At 35.1% G+C, this 25671-nt stretch overlaps 1 protein-coding gene across 1 annotated transcript in view; it reads left to right on the forward strand.

The window, feature by feature from the left end:
- LOC134844346 (agrin-like) overlaps nt 1-25671 on the forward strand; it is a gene marked incomplete at its 3' end in the record, with an annotated part of 48898 nt that overhangs the window by 18007 nt on the left and 5220 nt on the right. Inside the window, 8 exon segments of the mRNA XM_063861023.1 lie at nt 13786-13922; nt 14245-14329; nt 20102-20419; nt 20752-20916; nt 21809-21922; nt 22315-22416; nt 22798-22929; nt 23275-23394. Coding sequence (XP_063717093.1) covers nt 13786-13922; nt 14245-14329; nt 20102-20419; nt 20752-20916; nt 21809-21922; nt 22315-22416; nt 22798-22929; nt 23275-23394 — 1173 coding nt within the window.

The raw sequence follows: 25671 nt of genomic DNA on the forward strand, positions 1-25671 counted from the left end.
TTTAGACCACTAATACTCAAGAAAAACGCAATCACCTATTTAGACGATGTTTTTATGCAATCACAAACAAAAGACGAGATGTTCAATGTTTTAGAAAAATATCACCAAATACTTCAGAACGAAAATCTGAAGGCCGCCCCCGATAAATCACACTTCTTTTTGACAAGAGTTAAATTCTTAGGACATGATATAGAAAGAAAAACAATCACTCCATTGAAATCACGCATTGACGCTATTCAAAAACTTCAACCACCAACAAATAAAAAGAAAATCCAAGAATTTCTTGGAATGTTAAACTTTTTAAGTAAATATGTTTATAAAATGCAATTATATCTACGACCATTTTATAACATCCTTAGACAACAAAATAATTTTGAATGGAACACAGAACATCAAACACGATTTGAAGAAGTAAAGAAACTTTTAACAGAACAAATTTCAAACACAATTCCAGATTCAAATCAACCATTTTATGCAATGTGCGATGCTTCGAACTTTGGCATCGGTGCAGCACTATTACAATCACATAATGGTACAAATAAAATGAACCTCATATCAGCAAATTCTCGATTATTCACTCAAGCAGAGCTACGACTCTCAACTCTAATGAGAGAATGTACAGCCATAATATATACACTGACAGAATATGAATTTCTGATACTTGGATCAAAACATCCAACAGTTCTATTCACAGACCATAAACCAATCATCTTTCTCTTTACACAAAAATCTAACCCAAACCACCGAGTTTACAGATTTCAATTAATTCTAATGAAATTTCCAAACTTACATATAGTTTGGACTGCAGGAAAAAATCTTGCATTACCAGACACCTTAAGTCGAAATACACCACCTGAATTACTTACACGAAAAACAACAGTTGAAATACCCAAAAACATAAAATTCTACCTTGCAGAAAACGAAACATCACCCCGATTGGAATGCAAATATGCAGTAAAAACTGATATTGAACAATCACAAATAAATAGTTTACAACATTTCCCACTTTATTTAGATTGTCAAAATAATCATTATGAAGTTGATTTACTTGGAACATCAACTTTCAAACCAATCCCATATTCTCAATGGATAAAAAATAACACCCAACAAAAACGAACAAAACAACACCCGCCTAAGAAAGACCATTTTCCACTAATTGAAAAAGAAGATTTAACTGATAAAATAAATTTATCAGGACCACAAACAAACGATTCAAAATACACAATAAATCAAGTTTTTGACCTCCATGACCCACTTGATACAATACCTTTATCTTAATTAGAAATCGAAAACATTTTTCTCCCCCCAACAGAAACAATTACAATTTCAACACTGAAACAATATCAAAACCTTGACCCAGTAATTCGACAACTGAAATCATGGCACAAATATAAAACTAAACCTATCAAAGCAGATTCAACCATTCTAGGAAACAAAACACTCCTCCGATACTTTCGAAAATTTAACAACACAACAATTAACGAAAATACAGACCTTTTAGAGTATAACCTGAATGAATCTACAGTTCCATGTCTCCCTTTAAGTATGATTCTTATAGCTTTTAATATTTCACATACACAAAATATTAAAGGACACTCTGGATCAGAAAAAACATATTCAAATTTTATACAAAACTTTTATTTCCCAAATGCACCAATTTGGATAAAAGTACTATGCAATGACTGTATAGTATGTCAACTAAATAAACCTTACCCAAATCAAAAACAAATAGCACAAAAACAAGATTTTAAAGGACAAAGCTTGTACTTTAATCATCGTATCTCATTTGATACTAAAGGACCAATTTCACCCTCATCAGAAGGAAACTCCTACATTATGGTAATTGTTGACGCATTTACACATTATGTAGCACTTAACCCAGTACCCCATTGTAACGCTTATTACGCTTACACAACACTCTATGAACACTGGATAGCAAAATTCGGACTACCAGAAATTTTAGTTACAGACAACGGTACAGAATTCATAAATAATGAAATTATCACACTATGTCATTTATATAACATTAAACACAAACCACGTACATCTCATGCACCTTGGACAAACGGCTTAGTCGAAGGTATGAACCGTTCATTACAAGAATATCTTAGATGTATCATCAACGGAAATGATACAAAATATACCGAATGGTCAGCAGATGTAAAATTATTTCCCTTAGCATATAATTCACAAATTACGACAACTTTAGGAATGTCACCATACGAAATGGTTTTTAACCAAAAGCCACGCAAACCAATAATGTTTACAGCAGATTCTCATAAAAACGCACAAGGTTATTGTCAACCAAATAAAGACTCAATTTGTTATAACCTACCTTTACATACACACGATGAAGATCATTTTCATCACCCACAAATTCTTAAACTAGCCTCCGGTACACACACCGAATGGATTCTAAATAGAGATAAAAAACACAATGAAATTTATCAAAAAATAACAAAAAAGTTATTACAAAGACAAAACATTAATGAACAAATCAATTCACGTTTTACACCAGCCTCCGAATTAAAAATTGGAACATTTGTTTTAATACCCAATTTTAATACTCAAAAAGGAATTTCTAAAAAATTACAACCCCTTCGAAAAGGACCATACCAAATAATTGCAAAACCCACTGATGTCACATATAAAATTACCGACTCAAACAAAAAAGAAATCGTTCAACATCGAAACAACCTATTACCTTATTACCCAAAAGAATACGCACTCCGCGAATTAACTCAATTATATTCTTTCACAGGATTAAAAATCATTCAAAATGAACCACATCTGAAAAACACAGAACAAAATGATAACCCCACCGAAAATCAAAACACAAAACCAACCGCCACCAAAAACAATACACAAAACCATAAAGAATCCCCAAAACAAAGAAAAAATAGAAAAATGACCGAACAAATAATACCCCAAGAACAAATTGACAAATCAGAAAATAGAAAAACAACAAGACTCCGAAATCAACCACGTAAAAACTATAAAATATTCATCCCCCAATCTAAAATTTTAAAGAAAGTGGAATTTAAAAAGTAATTTTAACATTATACTTCACTATCTTGAAACCTTCAAATCATTTTTCATTTACATTTTTCAAAATAACATGCTGACAAGTACGTAATAATTCTAGTTCAAAATAGACCAATAGGATTCATCCAATCCGTCACTTTCTCTAACTCAAACTAAGACCAATTAGACGAATCATATAGAACTCCAGGCACATCTATAACTATAACTTTACGACCTCCAGGTCAAAAATAAGCAAACCACTCCAACTTGACAACTAAAATAAATATCACCATAATACCGTACCCCTCCCTTATCTAATAACCCAAAGATCAACAATATTTCCCCAACTCAGACCACGAATACCCCCAAAGCAAATTTGTTAACTTAGCCTAAAGTAACAAAATGAACATTTTAATTAGCCTAAAGTATAAAAATCTCACCATACCCCGGATCATTTGACAAACAAAAATAAAGAAAAAGACGACCTCCCAGTCACCATAAAAATTGCCCCCAACAATTTTTTACAAAACTCAACCCACTTGTCAAAAAACTAATAAATAATCCGACCACACTAGAAAATCGCCTCAAACAGCAAAAAATATTCGACCAAGAGATCATTTCTTAAATGCTCTTCTCTCAATCAGTTACTCAAATACTCATAAATCTTAAACATTTTTTTACAATACTTGAAACCTTTATAATATTTCTTTTTGATATACTTGAATCTTTTCTAATAATCCTAATCATTTTTTGTAACATTTTTTTAATTTTCTACACTATACTCGAACTATTCCTCCAACTTTCCAAAACCCTTGATTACATCCACAGGTACGATTCATATAACTTGTCTAAATGATACGAAAAATTTTCAGTAGAACTGATATTTTTTTATTGTTTGTAATTTTCATAGCATTCTTATCATCCCTCATTTTGACCATCTGTAAATGTATAAAGAAAGCAATCCTCACATTTGCCCTAGCAACAGTCCTTCTAATTCTTTTTTTGGAAGAATATTATAATAAACACAAAATTTCTCACTAAAGTAATAATTCAAAAAACCATCAAAAATTGCTACCCAACAGTCACAGAATCAGTCTTCACCGACATCATCCCAAGATAACCAAACACCACCTTCAACTACTCAAAATCCTCAAACATCTACACGAATTTCTTTTCAAGACAATCCATACACTTTTGAAGAACGACATGCTCGTTTATCAGAACCACTAGAACCAGTTCAACGACAAGCACCTCTAAGCGAACCAACATATAACCTCTACCCAACACTACCACAAGAACTAAGTAGAATAAGAAATCCTAGTCAAAACCAAAATACAGTCGAAATAAATAGACAAATTGTACATCCTCGACGAAACAGAAATCTTCAAACTCCCCGAGTTCATTTTGATATACCTCAATCCCCATCACAAAACACTCCAGAAAACCCCATTGGTATATTACCAGAAACCCCTACGCTTCTTTCACAACGTAGCACCTCAAGCCTACCATCAGATTACTTAGGTTCAACACCAACATCTGAACAAATACGTGAAAATCCCTTTAACCCCCCAAACCAGGCATCACGGCTACCATATTGGACAACACATTCATTTACACAAGGTGAATTAAATTTAGTAAATAATCCAATAGATATTTCTACGGATACAACAACATCCTCATCACTACCAGAAACATTATCACTACCATCAACACCATCAATAAGCCAGATTTCACCACCACCTTTTAACTTAAATTTTCCAAATAATCTCGACGCCAGATATCGAGAACAATCATCAATAAATATTCCTTTAAGACTAGATTGGAATACATTTACAGCACCTCCACCACTATTTGGACAACATCAAGAAAGTAACCGCCTTCATAACTGGGCACTTAATAGATTACAATATCGCCAAGATATTCACAACGATATCCGTGATCACAATATTCAAATACTCCAACAAAACAGTTTACAATTAAAGTTTGAAATCACAGTTAAGTTAAATAATATTACCCAACATCCCTACCCATTAAATCCACCTAACATAACAGCTCAATCACTACCACCACCGTTTATAACTACTGAAGTAATATACAAATACGACAGATATACCAAAAACACAATTGGCTACATTACATTTTATAATCCATACTCAGGATTATCATACACATGTATATTCTAAAATTATTAATTTTTCTCCAACTCCTTTTTCTAGTAATCTCAAATCAAAACATAAACCCTTCTCCTCGTACAGGACCACAAGATTTATTAGTAACACATTACGATTGTGAAGAAAATGAACAAAAAACACTACATAAATATGCAATAAATCAAGTATCACAATGTGAAACAGAACCACAAGCTATAGAAACAACAGATGTAATAGCAACACTCTATTCAAAAGCCCGAGCAACAACAGTTACAGGTTATAAATTCACAGCAACATTTTCCGAAAAGAAAGTACATTGTTCACAAGTCTCGAATGGAAACAAAAACCGACTTGACCATGAATCATTCTATCAAAGTAATATAGAACGTCTTTTACATCTCAATCCCGACGATTGTAAAAATGAATTACTTAGACTAAACATCACACAAAATAAAAACTCCGCAAGAAAGTTAGTTAATTTTCAAGTTTTTTCAGACTCTGTACATCAATCACAACTTGAAAGACACCAAGGACATATAAAACTAGACGAAAAATACCCGTATAACGGCGCACACGGACGATTAACCTATGACCTACACGATAAACATTGGATACCACACATTGGTATAAATGACCCATCAAACTGCAAAGCAGACACAAAAAATAAAGGATACCAAGAAATAATGTTTTTTGATTGGAAAATACAACTCGAAAAAATACAACTAACACGAGATTTATCAGATAATACAATGATCTATCAAGGAATCCGATTACCTTGTAAAAATGATCAAGGTTATTGCGACCCTACAACGAGAACACAAGCAACAATTGTTTGGTTCCCCGAAGATACATGTACAACATTTCAAGTAGCAAAAATACACGCTCGTATGATAAAATTTCACGAAAAATATTTTATACAATCAATTCCATATGAACAAGTCCATCCATCACGAAAACTAAGTTCTAATTTTAGAAACATAGACAATATAGAAAATAAATTGACACGTTTCCAAATATATCAAGAAACAGAACTTGCATGTAAATACAGGAATCCACTTCACAGAACACAATATTCTGAAATATTAGTTGAATACGAAAAAGGATTCGACATGACCACTGGAAAAGTAAAAATCGACCCATATGCCACAGGTCATCCTCTAAACGAAGGAACATCCTATATACCAGTTAATTTTGAAAAAAGCAACGGACAACCTGGTGGACATCTAAAACCCCATGACACCAGAAGCACACGCTTACAAGAATTATCACTAATGAATACTACATATTTCGGTAATATCCACTATGATATTCATTTAGATATGAAACTAGATTATACAATTAGCCGAATTTTTCAAGAAATGTCACTCTCCGAATTAGAAACACTACACCAACTATGCGAATTAGAACGAACACAAATATTACAATCACTTGCACTAGCAGTATTAAAAATACCCTATGCAGGATACTTATTATCTGGAAATAGATCAAATTTTTTAGACTATGAAGGAAACATCTTATGGTTTTATACTTGTACTAAAAAAGTATCACCACTATACGTTTTTGAAGATAAACGATGTTATAAAAGAATCCCTATCTTTTATAAGAATAAAGTACATTTCGTGGATACACTTTCACGAAGAACCTATTTCTGGGATACCGCAGTCCCATGTGGATCAGAAAACAGCCACAATGTAGTACAACTAAACCCTGATGAAAATAAATATTATCTTCTCACTCCATATCCCACATTAATGCAATCACTCAAAAAATTTTCACCAGAAAGCATTCGCGCTATTGCTCGAAACCCAAATATAGACTTACAATCAATAGGAATCTATTCAAAATCAGATATTCAACATCACATTAGAACACAACAATTCCAAGAATTATTAACACAAATGGACACTATACAAAGACAATCAATAGACCAAAATTTACGCAAACTTGCGGAAACCGCAGGATTTGCCGATATCTACACGCAAGACTATAGCGGATATTTTAAAGACATTAAAGATTATATATATCTAAACGGTGAAAAATACCGTCCCCAAGATATATCACCAATTAACATTTTTAGCTTTGTTACACTCAAAAATGAGATCCTCGATTTTCTAGGATGGCCCTACTACATCTTAGAAAAATTGACTATTTTATACGCAATGTTTAACTTTATTGGATTTCTTTTCTCACTTTTAAAAGGAATCTACAACACATGTGCTATACACACACAAGTCAATCGACAAGCAAGTGTAGCACGCATACTCTTTGCAGGATTTTTTGGAATCTTTTCTACATCTATAAACAAAATTCTTTTAGACGCACAAATAAAAGAATATAACACAAAAATAGCAACACGACAAAATACATACGACGAAGAACATAACAATGTAGACATAACGCCAACGGCACCACAATTACCACCCCTACCAAATAACCATCCACTATCCCTAGTCCCACGAAATTTTCGAAATTTAGCCATCACACATAATCCAAATTTTCGACTCACCACATCACAAAGTCCCATTCAACATATAATGACACACCAGTCACAAGATGATAATACTTATGAACAAATTATTGAACAACCCCATACCACCGCTTTTCATTCTCAAAATAATCATTTTTTTAGCCCACGATGAGCCGCCAACTTGGATCACTACACCGATCAAATTCCCACCCAACCACTCTTACCTCTCCAATCCCAATAATACCACTTTTTGCTTTTCCGCCACCCGATTTTCCATCTAGTAATGTAACATCAGGCATGAATTCCGACACTAATTCACACATCTCAGTTTTATATTCCATCTCACAACTCAATAACCCGAATATTGAAACCCCCGATGAATTTGCCGACTCAGAACCATCCCCATCCAATAATTTTCATAACTCTTCTAATTTTTCTCAACCCCCTTTTCAACCCATATTATCCAATAACCCTGACCCAATCACTCCCACACCCTCTTATGCTTCCCAAGTTACCCCAACCTACTCCTCATACCATTCTGACCAATCATCTCATTCACCAGACACCCCCCGAATCTCCCCAGAGCTAGATAATTTTATTACCCTCCAACAACAACCCTACCACCTTAATACCCCAACCATAAACCAAATCTCCTCCACAATAAATTCATCCAACCCCCCTACCCCTACACCCTCTTCAAATTATACTGAATCATTAGCACCATCATCCACATCAACTGAATCTTCACTCAACACTAATAGAGCTTACCGCACTTTTAAAAGAAAGTTCCCCAACCATCCTTTCCCAGCAAAACCAGGAACAGCCCGTGAATACATCAACCACCCCAAGCATACTAACACAAAAGAATTTTTAGCCATCACCTTACCCTCATTCCCACAATACACCTTAAACACCCCCCAAGACACTAACGAAACACGCAATTTTGTAGATGAATACGTTTTAATGCCCACTCTCTCTTGGACCTCATATTATCATTTTACTAACCCTCTTTGCTTACCTTTATCTAACACTCACATCGATATAGAGCGAAATACGGACATGCTATATCGACTCACTACACCACTAACCGCTAGACAATTTACTTACGTTGGATATAAAAAATCACTAAAAACACACACTGCACCTAGAGCTAACGAATATACACTCGAATACTATGATCACAACATCATCAGAGCTAACCAAGATCAATTCTTAGACGACGATCGCTTCGCTAATCCACAAATTACCGAGAAATTTTTCATCAAGACACCATATATATTTACACTAAACATCTTCGACCGAAAGTTTGATCACATTATTTCAGAAGCACTAACAGACACACAAGCATACGAAAGTTTTAAAGAACGCTTCCAAATATTTTCACTAACCTTTCATTTCCTTGCACCACACGAAAGAGATTTACACTGCTCACACGATATTATGTTGCGCACTAAACAAACCCACACATATAGTTATTATCGCTTCATCCAAAATCACTTTGACCTACACACACCCTCTAGACAACCACACCATCGTTTTCAATTCATTAATTCCAAATACACTTCACCATTTTTCCTAAATTTCACATATTGTATTAAAGACACTAACCTCCATGGTATTCTTCGTAATTATGATCCCATAACCCAAATGTACATCTTCTGTCCCATCACCAAGACCTTCAACGCCGAAGAATCCCGACCCTTCCTTATCCCGCACGAGTTTGTACAACCTATAGAAATCCCAATTTTAGAATTCATCCACAACACTAAATTCAATCACAAATTATATAATCTAATCCAAAACACACCTTTTGAGTTTGCAGTTGGCACTGAAGAACTAACCACTATCAAGGCACTCCAATTGCTTTGGCCACTGCTTCAGACTAAAAATATCATCCGCATCTTAGCTAAACTACTAACAACTTCAGAACTAATTCACGACATCTTCCCCCACGGTTTTTTCCCCGACGACTAACAGGTAAGTATGAATTAAATGAATATAACTATATAACTAACTAATTGAAATATTAAAAAACTCACCATACTTTATCCATGTTTTATTTAGATTTTTAGCCTTCATCCGACAATCACCTACAAAGACCACAAAAGACAAATAAAAATCGCAAATTTCATCAAACAGATTTCAAAAATTCTATTAATCTCTTACACTTATAAATTTATAAATTTAATACCAATGCAGTAAATTCATTTCTAAAATTTTCCCCACAAGCAGTAAATTTAATTATGATGAAAATTTGTAACTTAAAATTCCCCCATAACTAGCAGTAAATTTCCAAATTCTATGCAGTAAATTAATGAAATGCAATTGCAGTACTAACCTTTTGATATTTTCATTCATTCGCACAGAAATTCTATCCACACTCGCACAGCTCGCCCACGAAGAATTGTTTAAAATAATGAATTTCAGTTTCAAGTTTTCACACTCAACAACTCTAACATATAATAACATGTTTCAAACTTTCCTTTAACCCGGTTGGAAAGGAATCATATACTAAACAAAACTAACCAACGCAGCTTACTAAATACCACAAATCATAAAATAACAGCATGACTAAGAAAAGGAAACCAACGGTACCCAAACCGGATTAACCCAGTTTAAAACTGGATAATTTATTCTTTTGAAGACTATTATAAAGTCTAAGAAAGAAATAATAAAACACAAAAAAGTCAAAAGACAAACCCATACCACAAACAATTTGATTTTTGGGAAAAAGGACATAACCAACAAGACATAAGAAAAACCACAACAAACCCAACATAAAACGTTGTCACATAACAGGACCCCTCACAAAAACCGCATGAAATCATACTCCCACTCCTGGCCTAACCCACCAGGAAGGACGTCCTGAGCATGCTCTATAGCCGGCCTAACCCACCGCGCTACATCCACGCTTTGTGACCACACCACTATTTTTAATAAGAGCTACTCAAGTGTGAGTAACTCTTCAAAATAACCGAACTAAAACAAAAAGCTTTTGTGAAAACAACTAACTAAAATCATAACTAAAAAATATTAAACTAATAAATGTTTTATAAAATGTAAATTACATTATGCAATACATAGATCAGAATACAACACCAAGGACGAACATCCAAAGACAAAACGACCCCACTACACTCGAGAGAGAATGACCAACCACAATCGATATGCCACTCACAATCACAACTCAAAGGATTTAGAGTACGACTTGACTTCGCAGAAAAGGACTTCATTGAACTAGACCAATGACCACCTCGATGTTCAAGTATACGTACAGATCCGAGTAACCAGGCATCCCCTCCACGCACAATCTCCACGCCATTCCCAAACTAGATCAGACACAAAAGAAGTTCTCCACGCAGAACAGAAAAACCTGACATAGCCAACCATTCTGAAATCAGATTTGAGTTTGTTGCAAAGACTTAGTCGTTGTCACTAGAAGACACAACGTCTTATGTCTCTAACTCCAGCTTCCTGGAACTTCTTTAACAAAAAGGAAACAGAAGAAATAAGATGTTCGCCAAACACCAACTTCCATCATCCATCCTTCGAATTGCAGAAGAACTATTCTAAAAAACTCTGTAAAACCCGGATGGGTGGAACCTGATCTAAACTACATTTTATGATTGGATAATTTAGATATTTTACCAATGTAAAGTATTTAATATTAACCAATCATGATCCATCTAACTAACAACCCACTTATTTGTAAGTGCTGAAGTTACTTGTAATTTCAGCACCAGAGAGATTTGAATTTAACTTAGAAATTAGTTGGACTCTCCCGAGCACTTCAGCAACCGCAATAAACCAGTATACCCTAGATCTATTGAGCCTAGCAGAGACTAGTTAAACAACCTGAGACTAGATAGTATAAGAGTAAGATTAGGATCGGTATTAGACTAAGAAGTTGCACGAATCTATCCGGCCGAAAATAAGATAGCGTGACGAGCAGACGGTGTACCCTATCCGAAATTACTCTATGAGTTAACCAACTCGGTCCTAACTCAGTACCAACACAGGAGATATTTAGCAGATTTCTCTGAAAATCTTCTGATACAAGTTTTCAGACTTAAACGCATGGTTTTTGTCGTTTTTCCGGATTGGACTTGTTGTCTCTTTCTCAAGCAAGCCCTAGTTGATAGCCAATGCTTAACAGAAAATTTTGCAGTTAAGGTTCTAACAAAACTAATTTTTTTCTGAAAATAATGAATATTTTTTCATGGAGATACCCAACTAACTATGTACACAATATGCTTCATTTAACGACCATAGCATATATACAACCATCTAGCTGAAAGTGATATTAACTGCAGTGATATTAATTTTTTTTAATAATTCTTTTGGACACTATTGGCTTTCGACTTGAAAAAAATCTCGTAGAAAAAAAAGAACAAATAATTGAAAGGATCTCGAAATCAAATTAAAAGATAAAACGCAAACTCAGATTGATGTATGAATTTGTTACTTGTTTTAGAGTTTTAATTACAGTTTTAGTCTAGAGTAAAGCGAGCAAGTAAAAGGTCTTAAACAAGAAAATTTTTTAATATATATTTTTTTCCGGCTGAAAAATTAATATTGCAAGTTTCATTCTTCCATGGCGCAAATTTATACTGAAAAAATAGTAAAAATTAGTATTTTTTTTCGTTGTTTTGTTTGTTGTCGTTTGAAGACAAATGTTGTCGATTATGCCTAAACACTTTAGTTGTACGCTGTTGTATAGTTTTTATTATCACAGCACGCACAAAAAAGACCCTATTTTGAAAAAATTGAATGACCATTTATCACGTTTTTTTATAAATGTGGGTGGAACATTCTGTGCTATTTGCATGGCAACCAGCTATCCTTTTTCCTTTTGGTAATAAATTATCATCGTTATCTAATTTCTATTCCAAAACAACAATGTTGAGCTATTTTCTTTAGTTGCCTGTTTATCTTAAGTTGATAAAAAACTCTTGATAAGCGTTTTTCATGTTTGTCTTCCAGGAATTTGGAATAATGCCTAATAAATCCAAGTAATGAATGAAGACCAATTTTCCGAATAATGCTTTCAAATACAGGTCTTTGTGCTTCCGAGCTTGTTGTTTTTTTCCTACTCTCTGATTTTTTTCTGAAATGAAACAACTTGACGATCATTATCAATCTACGACAATAATTATCTTTCAAGAATTTTGCAAGATAAACTTGTAATATGAGTCTTGCAAGATGAACTGGCGTTGCCAAGACCCTTGTCAGATAAACTGGTCTTGCAAGATGAACTGCGGCGTTTTGCAAGATAAACTGCGGCGTCTTGCAAGATAAACTGGCGTTGCCAAGACTCGGGGGTTAGGAAATTAGACGTGACCAACAAAAACGAATTTTGACGTTAAATTATTTTTTGCAAAACTAGAATTTTATACGGAAAGCAAAGGGCTAACAAAACTTAATGCTTAAAACAAGTTTTCATAATTTTAAAAATAATATATGATCCCATTGCATATCAAAATATTTATCTCAATTGATTTATAAAATGTTAATTTCAAGATTATAAAACATTTTTGAAATGCATAAATTATACAATTTCGGCATGTGAAAAATGCGGCATAAGAAAATTGCGGCATGTGAAAAGTTGATTTGCATTTAAGAAAGCTGAACGAAAGTTAATTGTAGTCGGTAAACAAATTTCAAACACGAACAATACAATTACGTCTAATTTCCCATATTTGTGATTTTGCATTAAATTCGTTTTTGTTGGTCACGTCTAATTTGCTTTTCGTGTAATTCCCTAGCCCCCCCCCCCAAGACTCTTACTAGATAAAAATAATTTGCTAAATAAACTGGCGTTGCCAGATAAACTCGGCGTCTTGCAAGATAATCCGCGGCGTCTTGCAAGATAAACTGCGGCGTCTTGCAAGATAAAGTGGCGTTGCCCTTGCTAGATAAACATTATTTTCAAGAATTGTGCAAGATCTTGCAAGATAAAAACTTGAAACTTGATATGCTTGCAACTAGTAACCTCTTGACCGAAAGACGTTTAAATTCTTGAGACAATCTTGAAAAATAAGGCTCGAAATTAAACTAAGTATTTAATCATTGAAGACTTAGTTTATGATGAAACGAAATTTCATGGTTTAAGTTTTTTATTTTAGAGTCACCGTTTGTTTTCAGCTTCTAAGTCGTCGTGTGGAGGTGTTCGATGTCATTCAATGGCCTCGTGTGTTTCGGATGCCCAGACTCAGCAGTCTGTGTGCAAATGTCCTGACTGTGCATTCCAGAAGTACAACCCAGTCTGTGCCAATGACGGGGTAATATTAGGGTTATTAGTCTCGGAGCAGAATAACCGAAAGGCAGAGATTTTCCATCCAATAAAATTAAAATTGAAAACGTTAAAAATTGAAGAAAAAAAATCATAATAAAAGTGAAGGGTTGTATTTTGAGACTTTAATTGTCCAAAAGACTGAATGAAATGTCTCATTTTTTTTTTCAAGTTTGAAATATAAATTCTAATTGGCTGAAATGACTTTGTGTCAATCGGTGTCTTGTTGCCGTGATTTATCACTCGTAAGAATACTGATAAAGAAAATCATGGTTTTTAGCGACTGCTAATTTTTCATGGGGCTTTTTCAGGTGACTTATACGAATGAGTGTGAAGTGAACAAGACGTCGTGTTTCATCGGAGCTATGTTAAAAGTTATCTACGAGGGATTCTGCGGTGAGTTTTATTCTTTAAGTTATCACAACTTTTGATGTCGGTTTCACCAGCGGCTTTAGAAGGGCGGGGAATGCACCCTCACCCTCAGGGATTCGACCAACTGTGTCGACCCGAGGATGAAGCGCGCGCCAAAAAACGCTAATTTTTTGGTGAAAGTTTTCCAAAAAGTGCCTTAAACGTTTTTTTGGCCCGTTTTTTCAAAATTTTACCTGCGGCGCAGACATTTTGGTTAAACTAGGATCTTTATAGGGATTTTGAGAGCTCGTAAAATCAATTTGGCGAGCTCAAAAAGGTTGAAAAACTTTCGAACTTTTTTTGAAAATAACCCCCCCCCCCCCCCACCCCTGATCGGTTTGTCGTTTTTGATATTAAAAACACAATTTGAAATTTTAATTAATCTTTTCGACTGCGTGCCAAATTATTTGAAATTTTTCATTGCAACTCGCAATATCGACTGCAAGGGCTTCAATGCGATAGATATCACTCAGTTTTTAAAAACCAATTTTATGTTGTCATAATAACAAACTATTCATCGTGAAAACTTTTGCTCCTCACAACTTACTTTGTGATATCGTTGCTTTGCGTTCAACCATAATAACACGTAAAACAATTGAGAAAAAGAAAAGTTTGAAATGTGAGAGGGGAGTTGTTGATAGAATGTTACTTTGTTACAGCTAATTCTTTTTATATACAATTAAAAGGCTAAAAGAATAAGAAATGAAATTATCCGAAAGTTAAAACATTAAGATGTGAGAGGGTTCTCTCCGCCGGAGAGAATGAACGTGTCAAGATCATATCGTAAATGAGCTGTCAAATCCAATTAGGCTAAAGTAAGCTAGGCACATGAAGAATTGCATCATTTCTCAATACAGGAAAAATTGTATATTACAGCAAGTAACAATAACTGCCCCTTTTCTCCCCTTTGATTGCAAAATTATGAGTCGTGGATTAGGTTTCAATAAGGTTAAAATTAGAATTGAAGATATATCAATCATTGCGTTCATCTACAAAAAATATTGATGAAATGTGAGTAACACTTTATGTTTAGAAGTGACTAGGGGAGAGAAAATAATATGAAAATTAAAAAAAGTTTTAGTTTCAGTTTTTGTCGCCGCTGATGAAATTTTTTAGTTTGGCATTGAACAATTCGCTGTCGGTATAGGCGTTCTCACCGAAATTTTCTATGTCTATTCTTAAAAATCGATCAGCTGAAGAAGGGGAATTGATGATCGATGAAGCAGTGTCGGACAATATGTCTGAGTCATCCGAAGGATTTAAGCAAACTGAAGTTGGTTGTGACTCATTTGGGCTGATACTTTTTAAGAGGATTGGGTAAGTAGCAGATCCAGAGGCTTCGTCTAATTGATCTATAACATCTTTGACATACCTTTGTTCGTAAAAATTCCGCGGGCCCACATTTCGGCTTGACCTAAATAAAACCGTTTAGTTACTGGGTTTGCTAGTCGTCGTTTGTTCCATTGGGGCCTCCTCAGATGAGTCGACGATATCGTAATTTGGGATGTTTACTGGGAGTTTTTCTGATTGTTGGGAACTGCTTTCATCAGGCAGATTAGTAGTGTGGTGTCCAGGTTAGATGTCAGTGTGGATTCCTTAGGCTCGGCTGAGATAATGCTTATTGGACATTCTGGCATTAAAGGTTCAATTACTTGATCATCTAAAATCTCAAATTTTGTGTTATTCCGGCTGGTTTGAGGATGAGGGAAAGATTTAGCATAATTCGATTTGTTAGTTCCGTCCGAAATTTTACGTTCCCTAACCAAATCCCTGTTAGGTAAACCTCCGGTTATACATTCCCAGTCACCAAAACCGGAAGTATCCGAAGAAATGAACGAAAATTCATCGCAAAATAGGTAACTTGTGTTGAAAATTGGTTTCTTAGGACCAGAAGGTTGTCTTCTTGAAGCATAGTTTGAGTAGTTGTAAACCCTGGTTTTGGTCCGACGTGGCCCTCTCGATTTCTTGTCTCGTACTGGGGCCATGTTTTCTGAACACGAGAGGCTTTTGCTGGTTAGTTCACTTCCCACCTACTTCAATATAATGGTTGGGAAAATGGTAATTAGATGTTTCTTCTAAAACATCGAATGTAAGTTGAGTTGGAGTTTGGTAAAGCAAAACCCAATTTTCTGATCAGTTTTCCCTCGGATAATTCAAATGCAGATTTAGAAGCATTAACAATATTTTGGTTCAATGTCTTGTAAAAATGATTTACTTTGATGCTCTCTTTATCTTAAATAGAAAGATTATGTACTTTTTTTTTATTTGTAATATTCACAGTATTTACAATTTTTTAAATCTAAAGAAGAATTGATTAGGTTACAATAGAGAATTTAAAAATTTGAAAAGCAGAATTGGGAAAAGAAATTTTTGAAAAATTAATATCAGAATAATCAGAAGGAATGCATTTCAAATTACAAAGTTTAGTTCGATTGTGTTGTAAGTCGCAAACTGAAATAGTCGAGTTGATAAGTTTTAGAAATGAGGCTAATAAGAAGTTAGCCGAAGGATATATCGTTTTGTTTTTTGTTAAGTGTTGCCACCGCGACATTTCTATTGTAATGCGAGGGCGTAAGGCTTTTCCTGGCGGAATTTATGAGGTTAGGACGGTGAATGCCATGTCTTTTCCTGCCAAGTGTTCAACCAAAAAATTAAATGGTAGCAATTGATCAACCCATCTAGTTTATCTGATGTGGTCAGTTTTATTCCCGTGGTTTGTTGACAGGGCAAAAAGAAGGGCTTTATGATTCGTAAAATTTTCGAAGTTTGATCCGTAAAGATACTTTTTATAGTGTTCCACCGCCCAAACAGTTCCTATGAGTTTCACTTCATTGGTAGATTGTTTCCATTCGTGCGGGTTTATAAATCTGGAAGCAAAAGAAACCGTTTTCCTATCGTTCCGTGAAGTTGTTCCAAAGATGCCCCGAATCTTTTATGGGATGCGTCGTTCTTTATTCTCCTGTTAAGTTTTACCTTGAAATGATTATTTTCTGTCAGGCTTACAATTTCTTGGTTATTTCTCTGGAATTTTATTGTGTGATCTTCATTCCAATAGATAGAAGATTTTTCATCATCAAATGGCATAAAAAGCTTCTCAAGGAAGATAACTCTGGGGTAATTTTTTTTGTATTGGTTAATAGACACAAAAAACCATCTGAATCATTCAGTTTTTTTGGAATGGGTAGATATTTGATTGCATTTACTTCATCTATCAGCCAGGAAATTCCAGATTTTTAAATTTTACATTCGAACCGTTCTTTTTCTCTTTGGAAGAATTTGCATTTCGACTATTTGACCTCAAAGACATTATTTTCTGAAATCGATGAAAATTCATCAACGGAGTATTTGTGAGCTAAGAAACTTCTTTTGGATGCAATTAGCATATTTTTTATGATTGTTCCTAAAGTTGATGAGTCCGTGACTCATTGAAAATCGTTAGATATATTGCCATGTCCATAAACGCTAGCCACAAACGCTAGGTAATATCGCCGTCTAGTATACTAAAATTATACTGGTTACTTGTGAAAATTTCCAGTGACAGTTGGCCATAGGCATTTTTCAAATCTAAATTAGTGAACTAATGATTTTCAATGGAATCATATGAATTTTGTGCCGCTACATTAGCAAGCATTTCCTGACTATTCGGCATTTGTTATTTTTATTTTTGTAAATTTGTTTGTTGATGAATTTAGAGTCTAGCTCTAATTTGATTGATTTGTCTTTTTGCAACTGATGACGATTTTGCTAATGAATCTACCTTCATTGCAATTTTTCAGACTTTTCATTTGTCTTTTGGAGTTGAGTCGGCTCAATTTATTTTAAATGATTCGAGAAAATGAAGGCAAACCTGTCGACTTTATACCTGAATAAATTTTAAAGGTTCATGGAAAGGAGTAATTTTCATCTGATTTTTTGTATTTTTTTACCCAAAGGAATTGTTGTGTAGAAATCCTAGAATTATATTTGATCTCCCTGTCTACTTTGGCAGGAAAACAAAAAAATTATAGACTTACAGATCTTTTGGTCTAAAAATGAGGGAAGTGCTTCTGCGAGAGCTCTATCCCCACTTTTGGTAATTTGTCATTTCAATGGATATTTCTCTCCCGGCCTTCTGTTACGAACAAATGGCAATCTTGGAAAGTTTATGGCATTCTAAAACAGCAATATAAACCCTTTGTTCGTTGATTCACCGAATGAGCCTTCAAAAAGGGGTTTCGTAACTTCAGTTTGTGGAGGACAATTCCCACAAGGAAACTAACCGGACTGGCAAAGTCCACTTGTATATTTAGGAATACTTGGTTTTCTTTAGGCCAATAATTAGCAATTTTTTTATTTCTTTTCCTTTGTCGTCCAAAATCGTATTAAATTTGAAGTTGTCGCTCTATCCGGATTTTGACCATGCTTTGATAACTCTACAGCACTCTCTATTTACACGGTCGAGATTTACAGCCGGTGAGGGATATTGGGAGAATAATAAAAATCTGTATTATCTACATTTTAGATATCTATTTTATTTACATTTTCACGACAAGACTCACATAGTCTGGTGAAGTAGACTTTGTTTTTACATTATGTAAAGGTTGTATCCTTCGCCGGACAAACTGCAAAGCGAACTTTAGAGACGGTACCGCCACATTTCATAGAGGTATTATTTTGCTCAATATTCAAAGTTGGTTCTCTTTTAACGTTGAAAAGATTGTGGGATTGATATACAGATGATCCGTCGGATTTAAAACTATTAGTCCCCTTCATTATCACTTTTTCGTCTATCAATGCTATCAAAGTTTAGTGTCTCCAGAGGTGGGAGGGTTTTTCTCAGTAATTTTCTCTGAATATCTGAGTTTTTCATGTCGCTTATAAAAATATCCCTTATCCATTCGTCTTCTCCGGCGAATATTTCACATTTTTTTGCCATTTCGGTCAAGACTCCCTAAAATTGGTCCAACGATTTTTTGCGTTGTTTTCTGTTGAGCAACTTGTACCTTTCAAAAGTTATATTTGTTTTTCTCACAAACGCCCGGACAGATTTTACCATAACTCTTTGCAGGAGATTTGAAGAATTTTCACTTTTGTGATTTTTTTTGTCCGATTATCGTTTTTCCTTTTTTTCCGAGGGCTAGGTAGAGAATTGAGCGGAGTTTTTTGTCGGTTTTGTCAATTCTCATTCCATTGAATCGTTTAGTTTCTGACTTACTTGATGGTAGTTTTTCGTCTTCGTATCGCATCTTTTCTCGGATATTTTTTTCGAGTCGAGCTATTCTCGTGGTTTTCCGATTCATTTTTTGTCTGATCCTCAAATACTGAGGGTTGTGGGTGATGTATTTTAATCGGATTAAGTGGTTTTCGATATCTACATTTTCCTTCGCGATTATAGCATGATGAAAAAGATCGCTCCACTCTTCCCGAGGAACTGGTGGGTCACTCGTATGGTTTTGTCGAGATGGAGGTATTCCTCTCATATTGGATTCGTTGTTGACTGCGCCATGATAAAAAATACGTGTTACAGCTAATATTTTTAGCATACAATTAAAAGGTTAAAAAATAAGAAGTGAATTAACCTGCAAAATAAAACATCTAGATGTGAGAGAGCATTCTCTCCGCCGGAGAGAATGAACGTGTCCTGATCATAATGTGAATGAACTGTTAAATCCATTTAAGCCAAAGTTAGCTAAGTACATAAAAATCGAATAAGTTGTGGAAAAAAGCTAAAAGGCTTCTTAATATTTGATTTTAATTGACGGTTTTTTTTCGATCTAGATCTGCCTGACCCTTGTGACCGTCTCAAGTGCTACCACGGAGCTTACTGTCTGTCCAGCACTGACAAAATATCCGCCAGATGCGTCTGTCCCAAATCTTGCCCCTCCCCCGCATCCCCGGGGGGAGGTGACGAGGGGAGCAAGAGTGTGGGTTCCAAGATTGGAGGGAGTGGGGAGGGGGAGGGAGATTGGGGTAATGGGAGTGAGGGGGTGGAGTTGTGTGGGGACAATGGGCGGGACTACAGCAGCAAGTGTGAGATTGAGAAAGACATGTGTCCCACCCAGAGGCCAATCAAGGTCAAGTTCAACACCAACTGCGGTGAGTCATCATTCAATTGTCATTAAACTTTCAATACTAAGAAAATCATAAATACCAACTAAACGAAGCTAAACCTTAAACTTTTTGAAAATGACAATATTATAAAGAAATGAGACTTTTAAAAAATTTGACTTCACATAAATGAGGTACAACTTTGTAAATTATGCCTTTATTTTTGTTTATTTGCTGATAAAAAATGTTGTAAATGACAACATCAATATTATAAATGACATTATTTTCATGATTCTTTTTTGTAATTTATCCTTAAATATGATATCCATGTGGTTTTGAAATTTTTTCGGCTAATGTTTGAAAATGGACTAATTGATCAGATCCATGTGAAGCAATGCGTCGCAAGAACCTCTACCCCTGCGCCCGCAACACAGGCGGAGTGTGCCGGCTGGATGCAGCCCGGAAACCCTACTGTGCCTGCTCACGTGACCAGCTACTCGAGTGTGCCTCAGGGAACTCTGGAAGGGAACAATTGGTGTGCACTAGTAAGGACACAGTATAGACATACAATTTATGGACTTACAAGTTTCATTTATGTATTCATTTGCATCGAATCGTAGACATATTTAAAGCAATAATAAAAAATTTTGCTTATCGTACCATTACGAGGCCAAACAGTGCATTTTGTGAATTGTAAGCAAATTCCGCAACAAGGACTCTCTCTTTGGTCTTTTTTGTTCTTTCCTTTTCGTTGATCGTTCCGATAAAAAACTTAACATGTTTAAAGTTTTGCATCTGGAATCCACGAACATGCAAACACAAAATTTTGCGCCTATCCAGTGCACAGTTTGGCCTCGTAATGACCATCCTTGTCCTCAATTGTGAGTTTGTACATGCAAGCATATTGGAGCACAACTGTTATCGCCAATTGGAAAGTGAATCCTCAGTTCTCTAGATGAGGTCAAAGGGTTTTGTTTTTAAATCACTTCAGTAATATAGAAACGCGAGTTTTCATGCCTTTTCAACTAAAATAATTTTGTTAACCAATCGATCACATGACAAAACTATTTACAGAAGTAAAATTTTAGTAGCGCCGATTCGAATGGTCATCGTAAGGCTACAAGACTGTTTGAGAGCATTTTGGAAGGTCCGAATCTACATTTTTATAATTGATTATTTTAAATATTTTTAATGATTACAATTTGCAATAGTCGTAATCGAAAACGTTCGCCAACTTTGGACACTTTCATCTTTTTTTTGTTTAAAAAAAACATCGTTTTGGTTTCAATTTCTCTGTCTTAAGTTTTTCAGGGTCAGGCCTAGATAAGCTGTATAGCTTTTTGCATGATTCTTAGTGAAATCTTCTGAACAAGCAGTCTCGTTAACCTATTGTACAAGTATAACTCTCTCTTGAATAAATTATCTGCATCTATTTAGGTGAGGGTAAGACTATGAGCAGGTGTGATTTGGCACAGTACAGCTGTGTGTACCAGAAGGACATAGCTGTCATTGCAGAGAGCCCCTGCGAAGTGTTACAATGGGGTGGAAGAGGTAAATGATCTTGCTCCTACCCCCCCTACCCCCCCTCCCCTCCCCCTCCCTCCCCTCCCCTCTCTTCCCCCTCCCCTCCCCCTCCCCTCCCCAATCTCACAAAAGAATCAATTTTAAGATGTAACGAGGGGTCTTACAAGGTCAAAAATCAGACCAAATATCTTTGTCATGGCCTAATTAGTTCGCATGCCAATTTTTCTAACAACCGGATAGTGAAAACAGAAAATTTCGTTTCACTGTTCGGGGAAAGGAAAAAGAGGAGAGTCATAAATGCCGCTGGTTTCCTTGATCAGATAAATTGTCTTAACTTAACTTGATGAAACCTGATATAATTGTAATTAACCTTTTGTTTCTCCTCGCCTCTTAACTGAATCCCTTTCTTGTATGTCCAGTTTGTGGTAAGAAATGTGGCCACTACTCCTCGTGCAATGTCACCCAGGAGAGACAATTGGTCTGTTTGTGCAACTTCAAATGCGGGTCACACTTCGCACCCGGTGAGCTAGTCTTACGGTCATCAATTTTCAACCTTCATTTAAAAAAAATAATCATGTTTTTAGGTAAGTGCAGTCTAAAACCTATATTTCTTTCACTTTGATTTTATTGAGCAGACAGAGATTTGTTTCATTCGGACAAAGTATAAACAATAACAACTTTGACTATACATTATTGATTATCCAAAAAAAATTGATTTTCAAATACAAATAAATTTTTTTTTTTTGAGCTTTGAGTTGTGATTTTTTTAAAGTGATTTCAGAAACATTTTTGAAAACTTATTTTCAAATACACCTAAAAACTTATTGGTTTTTGAGCTTTGATAAAGCGATGTTTGAGCTTTCCCTTAACATTAAAAAGACCGAAAGGTTCATTATTTTCAGTGTGTGGGAAGAAGTCTTCGGATGGATCTTTGCAGACATTTGACAATCTTTGTCTGAAGAGACTGTATGAGTGCTCCACTCAATCCACTGTGCAGACTGTTTTCTACGGAGTGTGCGACAACTTCAAAATTGGTGAAATATAACAAGTTTTACAAGTTTATCTTTCAAACAGTTGTCTAATCAGTTTCCTGGATAAATTCAGATATTTTAAATTTCAGAAGTAAATTTAGTCCGAAACGAATATTGAGGTAGAAGATGTTAACTTTGTCTATTGAGAGAACAAAATTTTCTGCTGTTTGATAATTTCGTCTGTAACTAGTCCAGATATTTAAGAAAAAAAAACTGATTTATTCAAAACTTGTCGATTGCAGTCCTAGAATTATCGAAATTTATGGCTCGTTTATTTCAAGTTTTCACATTTAGCTTTTTTATTTTACACCTTAGAAAACAGAAAGACCGAAGAATGATTTTTCGCAGATCGCAACCCGTGTGACCGTATCTCCTGCTCTGCTCGTGGACCAGGACTCACGTGTATCGTGGACGAAGACAACAAACCCAATTGTGTCTGCAGAGACGACTGTCCCTCCTCACAAATAGGTGCAGTATATCATTTTATATACATCTCACAAAACATACTTTTTAGTGCAAACTTTATTAAATTATATTCACGACTCCCTTTTCACGACTCCCTTTTCACGTGTAGAATCGGTAATTCTAGCAAATTTTCGACTTACCGACCGTGTATTTTATCCTAACATGATAGGGAAAATATTAGTAAATTTGGTTCAAAATCGGGTTATGGTTAGTTTATTGGGATCGTATGACTTCGTTGCTTGGGTCAAGATTTGACACCGAAGTCAGTTGGTATTTAAGTAAGTAGCGAAGGGGGGTTTTAACTGATAAGAATCATACGACTTCGGTTACTTACCCGATTTACGATGCCAACCGCAGGGGGATGTATTTACGAAACGTGAACAAGTCGATAAAAACCCCGGACTTGAGACCCGTCAGCTTTGACAGGGGGAGTAGGTGAAAGGGAAAACCATAGGGGGCGGTTGTGCTTAAGGGGATGACAGCACCGATATGAAGTGGCGTGACTTTAACAAAAACGGAGCACAAATAGAGATATGAAGTGGAGGTTAGAGAGCGGATTTTAAGCATAACGAGTTAACGAACGTAAGATTCAGTAGGTCCCAGTTGTGGTCGCTATCTGAACTCATCAGTTAATTGTTTCACAGCGAGTGAAGTAAGAACGCAAGTCGAAGTGCCTTGTGGAATATTAGTTAGAGCAGAAGCTAGCACAAGTCAGAGTGCTTAGTCGACACGTGTACTGACCGAGTACGCAGAAGAAATTGTTAAGCGTGTACAGATCGCAAACCATTCTGTTGTATATTATTAAATTATACGCTGGCCGAACTAGTAGGCCCTTTGTATTCATTCAGACATATATATATATATTGAATTTATTTGAGAGAAAGGAATTCGTTATACGCGACTTCAAGCGAGATATAGCGAGCAAGAGCATCACTGACCAAGGGGGAGCAATAGAATACAGTAGAGGACAACTCACCACTAAAATAACCCTTTCGGGATTGTCGTTAATACCGAGCCTTAGTGCCCCCTGCTTTAGCACGGTAAAAGGGATAGCTTCGCAAGACCGTGTGTGGAAATCCTAAAGACGACATCACGACTCCCTTTTTTTCACCCTTTTTGAGCCACTCTCTCTTTTTCTCTATACATCTCACAAAGTATAATTTTTAGTTCACGGTTCTCTTTTAAATTTAAATGCACCACTTTCTCGGTTTTTTTTCCGACCAACATCTTTTACCACCCTAAATGAGTTGCGGAAAACTATCGCGTAATTTTGTTATTTTTTCCTGATTTTGACTACTCAAATATATCTCGTAGGTGTCAAAAGTTGTACCGTATTGAAGCCCTATTAATTGTGATATGGGTTAGCAAACGATTAGTAAAGGAAAATATACAAAGTTATCTTGATATTTGATATCGAAAAAAACTGTTCACAATAGTTTCGTGTTCCAGACTAAATTAGACAATTTGAGTAAAGTCTGACCTAAAATTTTAACCAAAAGTTTACTACATTCTTGAAGCTACGTTAGCTACTGTTACCACTTTGCACACTTTATAACCCTAATCTAATACCCTTTTAAATAATAATAATAACAGGAAAACGAAATTTTTTTTAAAGTTGAAAAACAAAAATTATTTTTTTTAGTTCTCAATTTTTTTGTTAATTTTTCTTCAATCAGTATGATAGTGTTTTTTGTGCTACATACACAAAATCCTTGTTTTCCCGACGATTTGAAAAATGCTGAGGAACTTTATATTCGGGTGTGTTTTGGTTTTTTTCTTTGTTTTCCTCGCAAAATCAGGTACCACAAATAATCAATGGAATAGGTTGAACCAAAAATTTTATTGAATCCCTTTCAGTCGTGATTCGAGCGACACTAATTCACAAAAAAAAATCTCAGTGTCTAGAAAAACCGTTTCAAAATTTTTGTTTTTGGTCTAATTTCCAGCTAATAAGTTCAGCGTGCAGATTTACAAAAGCTTATTTCAGCTCAATTTAAGCCGTGAAAAATTAACTTCCTTCAAACGAAATTGTTTTTTTTGGGTTTTTAGCGCCATTTTGGGGATAAAATTTTTCAACATTCTGCTAAAACTTTGGACAAAACTGTGAAATGATATTTTTAAAATCTTAATTACAGTTTTTTTTCGTTTTCTTAGTCTTTTTCTTCAAAAACTGTTATCTAATCGCCCTATTCGATTTGAATGTCAAATATGCTTAGTTTTCATTGTTTAGTTAAGATCTTTTCATAACACCGCATAGAAAAAACGAAAATAATTTGAAAA

The sequence above is a fragment of the Symsagittifera roscoffensis genome, chromosome 1 (genome assembly GCF_963678635.1).
Source record: "Symsagittifera roscoffensis chromosome 1, txSymRosc1.1, whole genome shotgun sequence".
Classification (NCBI taxonomy): domain Eukaryota; kingdom Metazoa; phylum Xenacoelomorpha; order Acoela; family Convolutidae; genus Symsagittifera; species Symsagittifera roscoffensis.